Here is a 14,407-nt window from a genome sequence, read left to right as displayed (position 1 = left end):
ATCTGTGCCTTCTTTCTTTAATACCTTTCAAAGCATTCAATAAATGTCCAGTTGGGTGGCCAGTTTGTTCAGTGGTTAGAGCGCAGTGCTCATAACACCAAGGTCGCTGGTTCATTTCCCACATGAGCCAGTGAGCTGTGCCCTCCACAACTAGGTTGAAAACAATGACTTGACATGGAGCTGATGGGTTCTGGAAAAACACACGGTTCCCCAATATTCACCAATAAATTTTTTTTTAATAAAAAAAAAAATGTCCAGTTGAATTGAATTGATGGTGAAATTTCAAATCAAACTGGCCTGTGAGTGGGCACACCTGCCATTAAATACCACGAATGTATTAAACACAGACCCCAAATTAAAATCGATTTGTTAGAGTAAGGAAATCTGTCGGTAACAATTCAGTTCAATTTAGAAGTAAACTTAGCAATGCAGGAATTGTGATCAGGAATTATGATCCGTTGGGCTTTTGATACACACTTGCAATAATGGAGAAGTAGCACCACATTGTTATCAGTGGCTTTGTAAGGAAATGGGATTATGTGAGAACTTTCATGATCGGCTTTATATATTTCTATGTTTTAATATTCAATAAGCGATATTTTGTAAACTAAAAGAAAAAAACACTAAAAAATGATGCATTTAACAAGGCAAGCGCTTTTTAAAGATTAGTTTTGTGTTCAAGAATGTGTATTCAGAGTTGCTACAATCTCTGTAGCCTCTTCTCCATTCTCCTTACAAATTGCCTATATTCACCACTGCCAGACACTGAAGTCCCAGCTAGACAAATAGGAGAGTGAGCTTATACTTTTAACACTTTAATTCCATGACTGAAATTTTTCCAAGGAGATATGCACACTACTCCACCACGAAGTGCAAACAATACAATGGCCAATGATTTTCTTACATAAATTATGTGTCTAAATAATCATATATAATACAGCCATTAAATTAACTATGTAGATGTTGGTCAGATGAAAAATAATTTCTATGATCATTAAGGTTTTGTGTGTGTGTTGTGTGTGTGTGTGTGTGTGTATGTGTGTAATTAGGGACATCATCGATCATGAAGGATTTTCCAGGAAGACAAATTACAAATATAAATATATTGATATTCCAGATCCAACAGGTCATAAACCAGATAGGTAGTTTTATTTAAAGCTTTACCTTAAGAACACTCCGATTCCCTTTTCTGACAGCTTACCCACACCCACATTCATCAACTACCATGTCTTCATAATGTCGTAGAATGACATTGTCATCATTGTCCTGATAGAGCATGGAAATGGGGGACAGTTTGGTGGGAATGCAGACAGCCTGGGGAATCGTTGGGTCAACTACATGCATCAGTGCTTGCATGAAAGCATAATTGGAGCTATTGAGGGCGGTGGTCATTGAGAAAGGACAATGTCCGTGGCAGTAATTTGCCATGAACCCTCTGGGGGCAATGATCCACTTGTGCCAACCCAGGTCCCGGAAGTTGATGAATAGCTGGTGAGGATGGCAGAGGTTTTTGCAAGAAGCGTTAGGGGCAGGGATGGCTGCCCTCCTTCTTCGGGAAGAAGAGTGGCACTGCTCTGGATTAAGGGTTACCACCAGCAGGGAAGCATGAAGACGGCTCAGTCTGGCACAGGTGGCCTCAAGCTGAAAATTCACCCCAGGGTCTCTGTCTCCTTTGACCAGTATCTCTAGGAACAAACCTAAGTTCTTCTGGGGGTTATTATTCCAAACCTTAGCGACATCCAGCAGGTTGAAGTAAAGAATACCCTGAGGCCATGGTACTGACTGCAATACAAACATTTTACCTGGTTTAGGGATAGACCGGCTCCACACATGAGGCTCCTGAACCAGGCACAGAGCTAATTCCAGTTCTGGTCCCAGGTTATAGTAAGTGTTGGGCCCCAAGTCCAGACCCAGAAGGGCCATTGTTAACTGCTCCGTATCTTTGACTGCAGACAGATTAAAGTAGAGGAGCTTCTGTAGGCAAGAGGAGTCCTTGGGAAGATTGTTGGAGTAAAGAAAGAAACCTAGATGGGAACAGAGAAGTAAGCATCACATTTATTTATAAAAAACAAATATATTTTACTTCATTTTTATCTATATGATATAAATGTCACGTGTAATCTGTATACCCACATATACAAAATAAGGGCAGAAAATAATCAGTTATACTCAAACCCTGCCATTTCAGAGGATTCATTTTACTTCTTTAAAGCCAGAGGTTCTTTTTAAAAATTGATTTTTATTATAGCTGACATACAAAACTATATTAGTCAGTTGTACAACATAGTGAGTACACATTTATAAACCTTATGAAATGACCACCACAATAAGTACCCATCTTACATCATACATAGTTATTACGATATTATTGACTATATTCGCTATGCTGTACTTTACATCCCCTTGACTAATTTTATAATTGGTACTTTGTGTTTCTTAATCCCTTACAAATATGAAATGCTTCACAAATTTGTATGTCATCCTTGCACAGCGGCCATGCTAATCTTCTGTGTATATTTCCAATTTTTAGTATATACACTACCAAAGCGAACACAAGGCCAGATATTCTTATCCTCACCTCCACAGATCCCCAAGGGGTCCTGGACAGAATTCACAAGGCCCATGATCATGAATGGGAAAAATAATTACATCTTTATTTTTTCTAAACTCTAAATTAAATTTAACATTTCTTTCAATTATGAATATAGGTAATGAATCTCAATATTATCAGAGCCATGACACTGTAAACAGTAAAAATTGTAGGTATGCTCATGTATTAAGTTGTTGCAAATATCTTAAAACACTTATCGGGGCCGGCCCGGTGGCTCAGGCGGTTAAAGCTCCATGCTCCTAACTCTGAAGGCTGCCAATTCGATTCCCACATGGGCCAGTGGGCTCTCAACCACAAGGTTGCAGGTTGGATTCCTTGACTCCCACAAGGGATGGTGGGCAGCGCCCCCTGCAACTAAGATTGAACACAGCACCTTGAGCTGAGCTGCCGCTGAGCTCCAGGATGGCTCAGTTGGTTGGAGCGCATCCTCTCAACCACAAGGTTGCCAGTTCAACTCCTGAGTCCCGCGAGGGATGGAGGGCTGTGACCCCTGCAACTAGTAACGGCAACTGGACCTGGAGCTGAGCTGCGCCCTCCACAACTAAGATTGAAAGGACAACAAATTGACTTGGAAAAAAGTCCTGGAAGTACACACTGTTCCCCAATAAAGTCCTGTTCCCCTTCCCTAATAAATTTTTTTAAAAATAAATAAATAACACTTATGCTCATACTACTTGAATTTATGATAGTTATAGTCCCTTCCCTAGATCTTGTTATTTGTTACATTAATAAGCATCATATATGTTACTATATACACAATTGTTTTTAAAATATTTTTATAAATATATTTCAATGTTTAATTAATTTCTTTTGAAATTCTAAATATTTTATTTAAGGCATATAAACCATTATTCTGTGAAGGAGTCCTTCGCTTCAACAGAATTGCCAAAGGGACCTATGGAACAAAAATGTTTAAGAACATCCTAGGCTATCAGGTGTTGCTGGCCAAAATACAACTACTTAGACTGACTTCAAAACAAACTCTGATGGTTACTAGATGGGAAGGAGATTGGGAGGCTGTGTGAGAAAGGTGAAGGGTTTAAGAAGTACCAATTTGTAGTCACAAAATAGTCACAGGGATGTAAAGTACAGTATGGGAAATGCACTCAATAATATTGTAAAAACTATGTATAGTGTCAGATGGGTACTAGACTTATCGGGGATCACTTCATAAATTACATAAATGTCTAATCACTACACTGTATACCTGAAATTAATATAAAATAATATTGAATGTAACTATAATTTTTTAAAAATAGTCATGGGGATATAAAGTACAGCATAGGGAATATAGTCAATAACATTGTAATAACTATGTTCAAAGTCTGATGGGTAATAGACTTATTGGAGTTATCACTTTGTGAGGTACATAAATGTCTAATCACTGTGTTGTTTTGCACACGTGAAACTAATAAAAAACAAACTCCTGTCCAGCCAAAACTGGTCCTCCAGAAATCCCTTATTTTTTACCTTAGGTAATTCCTTATCTAAAACTCACAGTTGTCAATGTCAACAATGTCTAGTGCTACATTTCTGATGATCTGTCTGCCACCTCACTGAATCGAGAGGTGCAATGTGATTCTTCAGTTTCACCCCCTTCTCTGTATCTTTTGAAGTTGTAGATTTATTCTCCCTGTTTTCAAAGCTAACTTCGCTGCCCAGATTTTCAAACCTCACCTATTCCTCTGGGAAAAGACCCAATAGAGTATACTTTTACTTTTTTTTTTTATATATCCTCAATTTCTCCCTCTCCACAAATAACGTCTTTGGCCTAACACCATCATTTTGTTTGGTAATGTGTCTCCACCCTTAGTAGGAATATTCTAAGGTGATTCAGTTTGTGGAGAAATTAGAACAGAAACCCAAACATTCTAACCATCTCACCACAATGCCTCTTCACTTTCAAGTCTCATTTAAAAAAATAACAAAATTAAAAAGCATTTAAAATTACCTAGTTTCTCTTCAAGCCTACCCTATCATCTCTCCCTTTCTTTGCATTGACCATGTTTTTTAAAAATCAGTCTACATTTGTTGTCTCTACTTCTTACCTTATACCCTTCTGTTATTTCCCAACTCTTTCACCCTTTCTACTCCAGGGAAACATCTTTCTTAAAGGTTGTTAGATGCAGGGATGTTTTCACAGTACTTATCTTTCTCAACCTCTTTGAACGGTTGATTTCTCCTATTTATAGCTCTAATTCTAATATACTGGTCTTCCTTTTTACTCACACCTCTAAAGCACATTCCTTAGGCATGAAAACAAAACTCAAAAGCTGGAATGGAAAATATGAACAGATTTGAAAGCATGAAAACGAAAAACTTCTACATTCAAAAGAACACCATTAACAAAACTAAAAGTGCAAAGGATAACCAAGAGTACTTGTAATGTGCATAATGAATTAAAACCCATGACTATACAGAGCTTTTCCCATGATAAGAGGCCATACAAGTCATTAAGAAAAAGAAGAATCCTCTAGAGGAAAAGGGTCATAATGTATAGGCAATTATTTGAAAAATAAAGATGAATGATTCATTATCCATTTGAGAATTCATCATTCTACCTTATTAAAAAATTAAAATTAAAACAATGAGATCATGTTTTGCTACCAGATTAACAAAAATTAAAAACTATTGGGTTGGTGCAAAAGTAATTGCAGTTTTTGCAATTTATTTTTTATGCTTTTAAACTGCAATTACTTTTTTCTTTTTCTTTTTTTTAAAGATTTTATTGGGGAAGGTGAACAGGACTTTATTGGGGAACAGTGTGTACTTCCAGGACTTTTTTCCAAGTCAAGTTGTTGTCCTTTCAATCTTAGTTGTGGAGGGTGCCGTTCAGCTTCAAGTTGTCCTTTCAGTCTTAGTTGTGGAGGGCGCAGCTCGGCTCCAGGTCCAGTTGCTGTTGCTTGTTGCAGGGGGCACAGCCCACTATCCCTTGCGGGAGTCAAACCAGCAACCTTGTGGTTGAGAGGACGCATTCCAACCAACTGAGCCATCCGGGAGCTCAGCGGCAGCTCAGCTCAAGGTGCCATGTTCAATATTAGTTGTAGGGGGTGGAGCCCACCATCCCTCGCAGGACTCGAGGAGTTGAACCGGCAACCTTGTGGTTGAGAGCCCACTGGCTCATGTGGGAATTGAACCGAAACCGGCAGCCTTCGGAGTTAGGAGCATGGAGCTCTAACTGCCTGAGGGGCCAGCCCCTGCAATTACTTTTGCACCAACCTAATAAGTGTTGTTACTTAGTAGGTATCCAGTGTAACATGGATAAGTAAATACTTTGTCATACCTATAATACTAGAATAAAATACTATGCAGCAATAAGAATGAACTACGCACACACAAAACATGGGTAAATCTCACATATGTAATGCTGAGTGAAAGAAGCCAGACACAAAAGAGGATACATTCCACATTTCCACTTATATGAAGGTCAAAAACAGGCAAAACTAATATGTAATGTTAGATGTCAGGATGGAAGTTACCCTTTTAAAAAAGTAGTGATTAACCAGAAGGGGACATGAAGAATTCTCTGGGGTGTTGGTCATGTTGTTTCTTGATCTGGGTGCTGGTTATTCTGTGAAAATTTCTTGCACTGTGCTCTATGATTTACGCACTTTTCTGAATGTGTGTTATACTTCAATAAGTTTCTATTTTTAAAAATATTGCTGTCAGTTGTAGGGAAATGAGAATTCTCATACACTCATGGTGGGGTATAAATGTTGGAGGATATTTGCTATATATCAAAAGTATAAATGTGCCACTCTTTGATCCAATAATCCCCTTCTAAGAATTTATCCTAGGGAAGTAATAGAAAAAATGCACACACATATAAAAAAAAGTGGATGTGAAGCTGCAGTATTTATTATATGTCTATGCCCATCAACAGAGCATCAGTTACAAAAATTATAGCATGTCTATACAATGGAACAGCATGTAACTGTTACAACGAGCATACATTGGCTATTTGTGTTGACTGTACAGATGTTCGTAATACTAGAGGAATGTATAGTATGATCCCATTTTTTTAAAAATGTTACAAGTTTATATGTACACAAAGAAGACAAGTCTGGAACAATATACGTCAACTATTAATGAGGGTTTTTCTCTAGGGGGAAGGTTAGGGAGGGATGAAGGTGAGATTATGTTCTCACCCCCCCCCACCCTCATCATTTGTTAGGATTATGATCATCACAAAAATCAAAGGTTTTTCCATTAGGGAGGAAGGGAAGTAACCTCAGCTGTTTTCTACTCTATCCATGGAAAACCCTTTAAACTAGCTCCCCTTACCTCTTAACCTTCCTCCAGAAAATTTCCCTGAACCCCCACTCCTAAGGCCCTGAGCCTCTAATATAATACTTAGTACGATGTATATATGGAAGTCATCTGTTGGTCTATCTCCCTTCTATAAACTCTTAAAGAGCAGATTTTTTTCTTTAATCTCTATATTCTCATGGCCATACACAGTTCACAGCACACAGTAAGTACCAAATAAATGGTTCTTGGACAAATAAGTATTTAAATCTTAACTTCCAATTACTATAAAACTAACCAATCAGGGCTCTCAATTCTGCCTCCGAACCCCCTAGGAGGCTACATAGAAATGCAGATTACAACACCCATCTCTGACTTTAAATAAGAATTCGGTGGTAGAGTGAAAGGCAGGAACAGGTCTGAAGAATCAACTTTTACCAGGTGACCTGGGTAATTTTGGTGGGTGGTCAGTTTGGCAAATTATTAAATAGTATTCACTCAGATCTTTATATAAAGAGTATGACAATGGCATATATTATTGCCAAGTATTCGTATACCAAGAATAGCCTTTTCCATCCAACAAAAGCAGTGGGGAGGTATGGAGAAGAGAGGCTAGACTCGGACAAAATTTTTATCCCCTGCTTGCCATACCAAAAGGCACCAGGATGCCCAAATTATGGGCTAGAGAGTGGGAGACTGACCCCTAATTCCATCCTCACTCCTCCCACCGACATTGTAGCACAAAGCTGTTGGTTCAGAAAAAAACCTATTTTGCATCCTGACTGTGTTCACACACTAGCTGTATGATCTTGAATAGGTTACAAGTTATCTACTGTGTGAGCCTTCCTCTCAGGATTGTTGTTGGGATTAAATGAGATAAAATACATAAAATACCAACATAAGGCCTTCTTTGAACCGCTCAGTAACAGTTCGTGCCCCTTCTTTCCTTTCTCCACACCATCCAATGCCAGATTTGTCTCTAGGAAACATTCCAATAGCCTTACCTTGATCAGGGAGAAGTCGAAGTATGTTCCCACGGACTCCCAGCTCCTTAACGGAGCATAAGTCTTGGGAGACTCCAGTGGTGGCTGCTGCCTCTCGATCCTGGAAAATTTTCTTCATGATATAAGGCACAGGTTGGAATTTCTGGGGTGAAGGCATCTTGTCTAAGCCCAGAAATTGGAGAAAGACATGTTCTTGAAATTGGAATGTCTGGCCCAAGGCCAGAGTTAACAGGAGGCCAAGAGCCAAGACTGGCAGGGAAGGAAGCATGGCCTCTGAACTGAGACAAAGCTGGCTAGTAAGACTTCTAAAGAGAGCTCTAGCTCCTGACTTCCTAGCAATTCAGGTGCTGCTAATTTATCTGATGTCAGATAATCAAGTGTGAATTGCTCTCTTCCCAGCTCCTCAAAGGCAATTGGATGTGAAAAGACAGAATTTTTTTCTCTTCCTTAGCTCTATAGTTCCAGAAAAAAAGTTCAGAAAACAAAGATTATTAGTGCATGGACCTAACTCTACAACATTCTGAGGTTTTTCAGCAGTAGACAGAGTGGAAAGGAGACATGCATTTATTCATCTCACAAACATTTATTAAGCACCTATTATGAACATAGTAATAAGTAATTCAAAGTCTTGTCATTCATAGTCTAATTAGACAAATATAGGTAGATTTCTATTAGACTATATCCACAGCGATATAGGAAACCAAACCAGGGAGAAAGAACTCCTCCCAAGGAAGGTGATCTACACTCTCCATCAGTTTTCAGCTCTAAGAGGAACTGAATTTTTTTCATCTAACTTTACTTTTATTGACCAAAAGTCAAAAGTCAGACTGACGGGGTTCACTCTGGTTCCATTACTTATTGACTATCTGACATTGGGCATGTCACTTAACCTTCTTAAATTTTTGTTCTCTCAACTGGAAATAAAAACTGATCTAATTTGCCATCGGAATCTGATAAGATGATGTGTTTAAAGTGCTCGACATAATGCCGACCAAAAAGTGAGCACACATAGAGTTTCCAGAGGAGATAGCTTCAGAGTTTAAGTAGACATTTTCAGTAAGGCAATCAGGCATTCAGGGCTGAAGGAACTATGTGTTTCACATAGGAACTATGTGAAAGGCATGGAGGTTATTGAGAAGTTTAAGTAGGGCAGCATATATCAATTTTTGTTTTTGTTTTTTGTTTTGTTTTGTTTTGGCCAAACTAGTACAAGATTTTCAAATGCTGTAGAAGAATTAGCTTGTCTATTGCCTAAATAGTTTTCAAACTTTTTGAGACTAGATACTTTATCATTTTAATTATTTTATACCACCTATTATAAGAACTTGTTTCCCCCACAGGAAAATCAAAATGTCATATCAAATATATAATAGTTTCCTGTCCAATCTACAGGATAAAATCTAAACTTAACCTGGAATTTAAGGACCTTCTTAGTTTGGCACCCATATTCCTCTCCAGCCTCATTTCCTACCTCCCACCTTCATCAGTGTTAATGTTCTAATGATATTGACATAGTTCTCCTATGAGCTCATTTCATCTCAGAGCCTTTGTACAGATCAAGTTCAAAGGTCACTTCTACTGCAAAGACTTTCTTGACTCTCCAAAATAGATGTAGATGCTTCCTCTTTCTCCCACTGAGCCTCGAGGGGGCATCCACTATAGCACTTATCATAGTGCATTACACTGTGTTTTGCCTATGTTCCTCCCAGACACTACACTTGTAAGGACTGGAATCATGACTTTTCATCTAAGTATCTCTACTGTGTCTTTTCCTCTAAGCATCTCCACTGTCGAGGAAAGTAGACATTCAATAAATATATGTGCCGTAAATAAGAATGAATTGGCATTATTTCCAGAAGTCTTACTGTACTAGATAGCCAGGTTTTCTCTATTCCCACTTCTCCTATCTTCTCCTACTTGCATCCTAATGTACACTTTTAATCTACAATCCCCACCTGTTTTCAACAATAAGTGCGGGCTGCATTTTGATTTTCTTTATTTAATTTTCCTGACATAAAGTCAGAAATCAGACTAACTGGTTTAAATTCTGGTTCAACCACTTATTAGTTGGTTCTTGGGCAAGTCACTCAACTATAGATAGAGAATAAAACATTCTTTGCTAAGGTGCTGAGAGGATCTGATGAGATAATGCATATGCAAAGCTCAGGACAATGTCTGCCAAATAGTAACACTCAATAAAAGTTAGCTAATATTAATTATTAATATCATCACTATTATTTATTAAAGTAGCATTTGATCAAGGTAAAGAAAGCAATAATTGAGAGTGTACAGTCACCTAATACAACAGAAAAAGCACCAGATCAGGAATTGGGGAATCTGAATTCATTTAGGCTCCTCCATGTGACTTGGGGCAATTCACTCAGTCTTTTATGATACATGATCAGGCATGGGAAAAAAATTTGTTTTTTTACAGTAGTGAAAGAGCAGTTTATTAGAAGCAAAAGTACACTTCAAAGAGATAGGAGCAGGCCCGCGCAACAGAGTGGCTCAAAAAACGTCGTTATTAAAATAGAAAGAATACTCCAAAGGGGTAGGAGCAAGCCTGAGCAAAAGTATGGCTCAAAAAGGCCAGAAATTTTTTTTAATAGAAGGATTTGAATGGTCTGAGATGTCATTATGGGCCTCCTTTGGGTTTCCCTTTCTTTACCTAAAACCACAGGGTTGAATTTTATTTTCTTTAAGGATTCTACAAACAAAAACATTGTAATTCTGGACTTTCAGGCTAAATTAAGGAAATCAAAGTGAGGCAATATGACTAAATAGTATAGAACTGGTTCTGAAGTGAAGGTCTTAGATTAAAATCCTAGCTCTATCACTTACTGGCTGTGGGGTCTTGGACAAATTGTTTTTTGGGCTTTAGTTTTCTAATCAATAAAATGAGAAATATAAGAGTTATAATGAAATATGGAAATATAATGAGTCCATAAGAGTTATTGTGATCATAAGCATCAAATATATTCAATAGTAAAAAAAAAAAGGATTTCTTTGTCTATCCAATTAACAAAATGGAAAAAAAAAAGACAATAACTTGTACAGATGAGGAAACAAGGAAACAAGTATTGTTATACTCAACTCTGGTATGCATTAATATAACTTATCTGGAGGAAAAGTTTGCAATATATATTAAAAGTTTTTAGGGGCCAGCCTGATGGCTCAGGCGGTTAGAGCTCCGTGCTCCTAACTCCGGAGGCTACCAGTTCGATTCCCACATGGGCCAGTGGGCTCTCAACCACAAGGTTGCCAGTTCAATTCCTCGAGTCCTGCAAGGGATGGTGGGCAGCGCCCCCTGCAACTAAGATTGAACACAGCACCTTGAGCTGTGCTGCCGCTGAGCTCCTGGATGGTTCAGTTGGTTGGAGTGTGTCCTCTCAACCACAAGGTTGCCGGTTCGACTCCCGCAAGGAATGGTGGGCTGAGCCCCCTGCAACTAGCAAAGGTAACTGTACCTGGAGCTGAGCTGCGTCCTCCACAACTAAGACTGAAAGGACAACAACTTGACTTGGAAAAAAGTCCTGGAAGTACACACTGTTCCCCAATAAAGTCCTGTTCCCCTTCAAAAAAAAAAGTTTTAAAACTATTCACATCTTTCTTAAACATAGTCAAATTCATAGTGACAGAAAGTAAAATGATGGTTGTCAGGGGTTGTGGGAAGAAAGAAGGGGCATAGGGAGTTACTGTTTTATGGTTACAGAGTTTCTGCTTTGCAATATGAAAACAGTTCTGGAGATCAGTTGTGGTGATGGTAGTACAATGTGAATATACTTAATGCCACTGAACTGTACACTTAAGAATTATTAAGATGATAAAGTTTATGTTACGCGCATTTTGCCACAATTTTTTAAAATAAATTTTAAAAATACTCATGTCCTTTGATCAGCAATTCCACTTCTAGAATGTTATTTTAAGCCACTAAAATATAAGCTACAAAAGGACAGGGACAAATGATGGATACTTCATAAATATTTGTTGAGTGATTTAAGTAATGGGAGTGAACAAAGTATTATACATTGATTCATTTTAGCATTATGTATTATATATAAAACAACCCAATTGTATAATAATAAATACATTATAGAACATCCATAAGTTAGATTATTACTTGGTCATAAATAATGTTGTAAAAGAAATGTTTAGGGTGGCTGGTTAGTTCAGTTGGTTAGAGCATGGTGCTAATAACACCAAGGTTGCTGGTTTGATCCCTCCATGGGCCACTGTGAGCTGTGCCCTCCTTAAAAAAAAAAAAAAGAAAAATAGTTTAATGATATGGAAATTTATCCATGAATATTAAGAAAAAAAACAGATTTTAAAACAACATATAGAAAATAATTCAATTTTATAAAAATATGCGCAGAAAAAAATTTGGAGATTGGTACCAAAACATTAACAATGGCTATTTCTTAGTAATTTTTTGCAAATTTCTATATTTTTCAAAATTATCATAATTACTTATTATTTTGATCATCAGAAACAAGTTAAATAGAAAAAACAATATAGTCACGACCACTGAAGCATATGACTTAAACGCTCCTGCGAGTCAATGAACAGAATGGATCCATAATGAGTGTCATCAATGCATTAACAATTTAAGGATGACATAACTGTCAGCCTAGAGTTGGCACAATTGTTACAGAGAGGTCTTGCTAGTGATAAGAAATGGTGGTGGCTGATAAAACACAAAAAATTGTCTTTAATAATTGACACACACACTCACACAACCCCTGACTGGCATGTAAGTCACGTGCTCCATCATCTTTAAACATGATAGTAAGCCATAGCCCTAATGGGGACATCTTAAAATGCATCTTTAAGATGCAGGGTAGCATCTTAAAATATTTCTGACTCTGATCTCCTTCATCCACTTGTAAAGACCTTTGTGATTATATCACTTCAAAACAGGAAAATCTTCCCATCTCAAGACCCTCAACTTAATCACACCAATTAAAGTCCCTTTGCCATGTAAGGTAACATATTCACAGGTTTGGGGTTTAGGATGTGGACATCTTTTGGGAGGGTGCTATTCAGCCATAGTTTCAGCCTCCAAAGCCACATTCTTAAATCCTCCAGAGAGCAATAGGGGTTCCTGGTTACACCAGACAGACTTGTTTTCCACAAATACACATGTCAGACCATGGTCCAAGTGGTAAGTATTTACATAATTTGGTCCTGGATGGTAAACAAACAAATAAAAAACACCTGTTGCTTTTCATGAGTTTTTTTTGCTTTGCTTTGTTTCGTTTTGTTTTGTTTTTAGCTGTCTCAGGTGCTACCCATCAAATCATCTAAAATCACTTTATCTATTTGCCTGTCTGGAAAAAGTTGACGAATAATACTAGAGGAAGATATCACACCACCACCATGTAACCCAAAGCCAAAAAGTTGTGGGAACTCTTATCAGAATTTACCAAACTTCATTACCATTTCAAGGGGTTTTGTGTGTGTATGTGTCAATTATTAAAGACAACTTTTTGTGTTTTATCAGCCACCACCATTTCTTATCACTAGCAAGACCTTTCTATAACACAATGTTATACTTTGCATGTCCACACCATTCAACTTCTTCCTGATTAGAGCTACACAAAGTCATCTCTGCCCTTACTTAGTATCAGTCTCTCTATTCATTGTGATTCCCTTTAGTTTGAAGTTTATTTTTCAAGGACCAGCAGACACTAAATAAGGTAGTAATTCTCATCTGACATTTAGATATTTTTTAAACAATTTTCACAATTACAAACAATGCTGGAGTAAACTACCTTATACATGTCATTTCATATGTTTGACTCTCCCTCTCTGCCTTTTCCACTGATGGTAGTTATGAGGACCAGAGTTGACCTTTGAGCAAGGGGGCTCAGCAGATGCCTAGAGCCAACATATACTTGCTCTGTCCAAGACATACAGGGGCAAGTACACCTGTCCACAGCTATGGCTACCATTTAGCTGCTGGGGCAGAGCTCAAGTGGAAACAGAATGGAACCATAATGGGTGTCATCAATGAGTTAACATTTGAGGATAACAGCTGTCAGCCTAGAGTTGGCACAATTTCTATGTATACTTGATCTTTCCATCCCCTTCTAACTAAAAGCATCATTTTTGTTTGTTCCATTATATATGCCATTTATTCTATGACCTTTAATACGTCTTACAGGTTACAACTTACTTGATATTTAGCATCTAATGAATTCTGCCTATGTCTCACAAGCCTCTTATTTATAAATTATGTACATATAACACTTCCTGTGAGTCTTGTCCATATCTCATAAGCTATTATAAGTTATACTCACGTATACTTAAATTATGTACTGTAAGTTATTTATAAGTTACTATCTGGTGATTGGGTTCGGGACATGCTAGCCCAAAATATGACAACTTGGTATATTGAATATTTTAAGTTGAAGGAATTTGAGAAAACAGCAGAAACAGGAAGGTCGTTCTGACCTTTCCCCATCTTCCCCCAGAAACCGGTCATAAAACCCTTATGTGAGAGGTCTCCTCCCTATACATGGAGGAAAGGAGCATCCTTATCTCC

At 37.8% G+C, this 14,407-nt stretch overlaps 1 protein-coding gene and 1 non-coding gene across 2 annotated transcripts; both read right to left on the bottom strand.

Annotated features, from left to right (window-relative positions):
• Positions 1 to 1,197: 1,197 nt before the first annotated feature.
• Positions 1,198 to 8,131, bottom strand: GDF3 (growth differentiation factor 3). Its single transcript, XM_019713489.3, has 2 exons — positions 7,864 to 8,131; positions 1,198 to 2,024 (listed from the first exon to the last, which is right to left on the bottom strand). Exons 1-2 carry the CDS (start codon positions 8,129 to 8,131, stop codon positions 1,198 to 1,200), a joined length of 1,095 nt encoding a protein of 364 aa, XP_019569048.3.
• LOC141570229 (U6 spliceosomal RNA) lies at positions 2,447 to 2,550 on the bottom strand. The gene has a single exon (XR_012494240.1). It is a non-coding gene; the product is annotated as a U6 spliceosomal RNA (small nuclear RNA).
• Positions 8,132 to 14,407: the final 6,276 nt, after the last annotated feature.

The sequence above is a fragment of the Rhinolophus sinicus genome, chromosome 1, assembly GCF_057876585.1.
Source record: "Rhinolophus sinicus isolate RSI-liver-muscle chromosome 1, RSI-T2T, whole genome shotgun sequence".
In the NCBI taxonomy this organism is placed as follows: domain Eukaryota; kingdom Metazoa; phylum Chordata; class Mammalia; order Chiroptera; family Rhinolophidae; genus Rhinolophus; species Rhinolophus sinicus.
Note: the sequence above shows the minus strand (reverse complement) of the source record. Positions and strands in the feature narration are given on the sequence as shown.

Excerpts from the sequence above, each read along its gene's own strand:
- GDF3 (XM_019713489.3), bottom strand. The coding sequence starts at position 8,131 with ATGCTTCCTTCCCTGCCAGTCTTGGCTCTTGGCCTCCTGTTAACTCTG. Across the intron at positions 2,025-7,863 it reads TCGACTTCTCCCTGATCAAG|GTTTCTTTCTTTACTCCAAC; the intron begins GTAAGGCTATTG and ends GTTCCCATCTAG.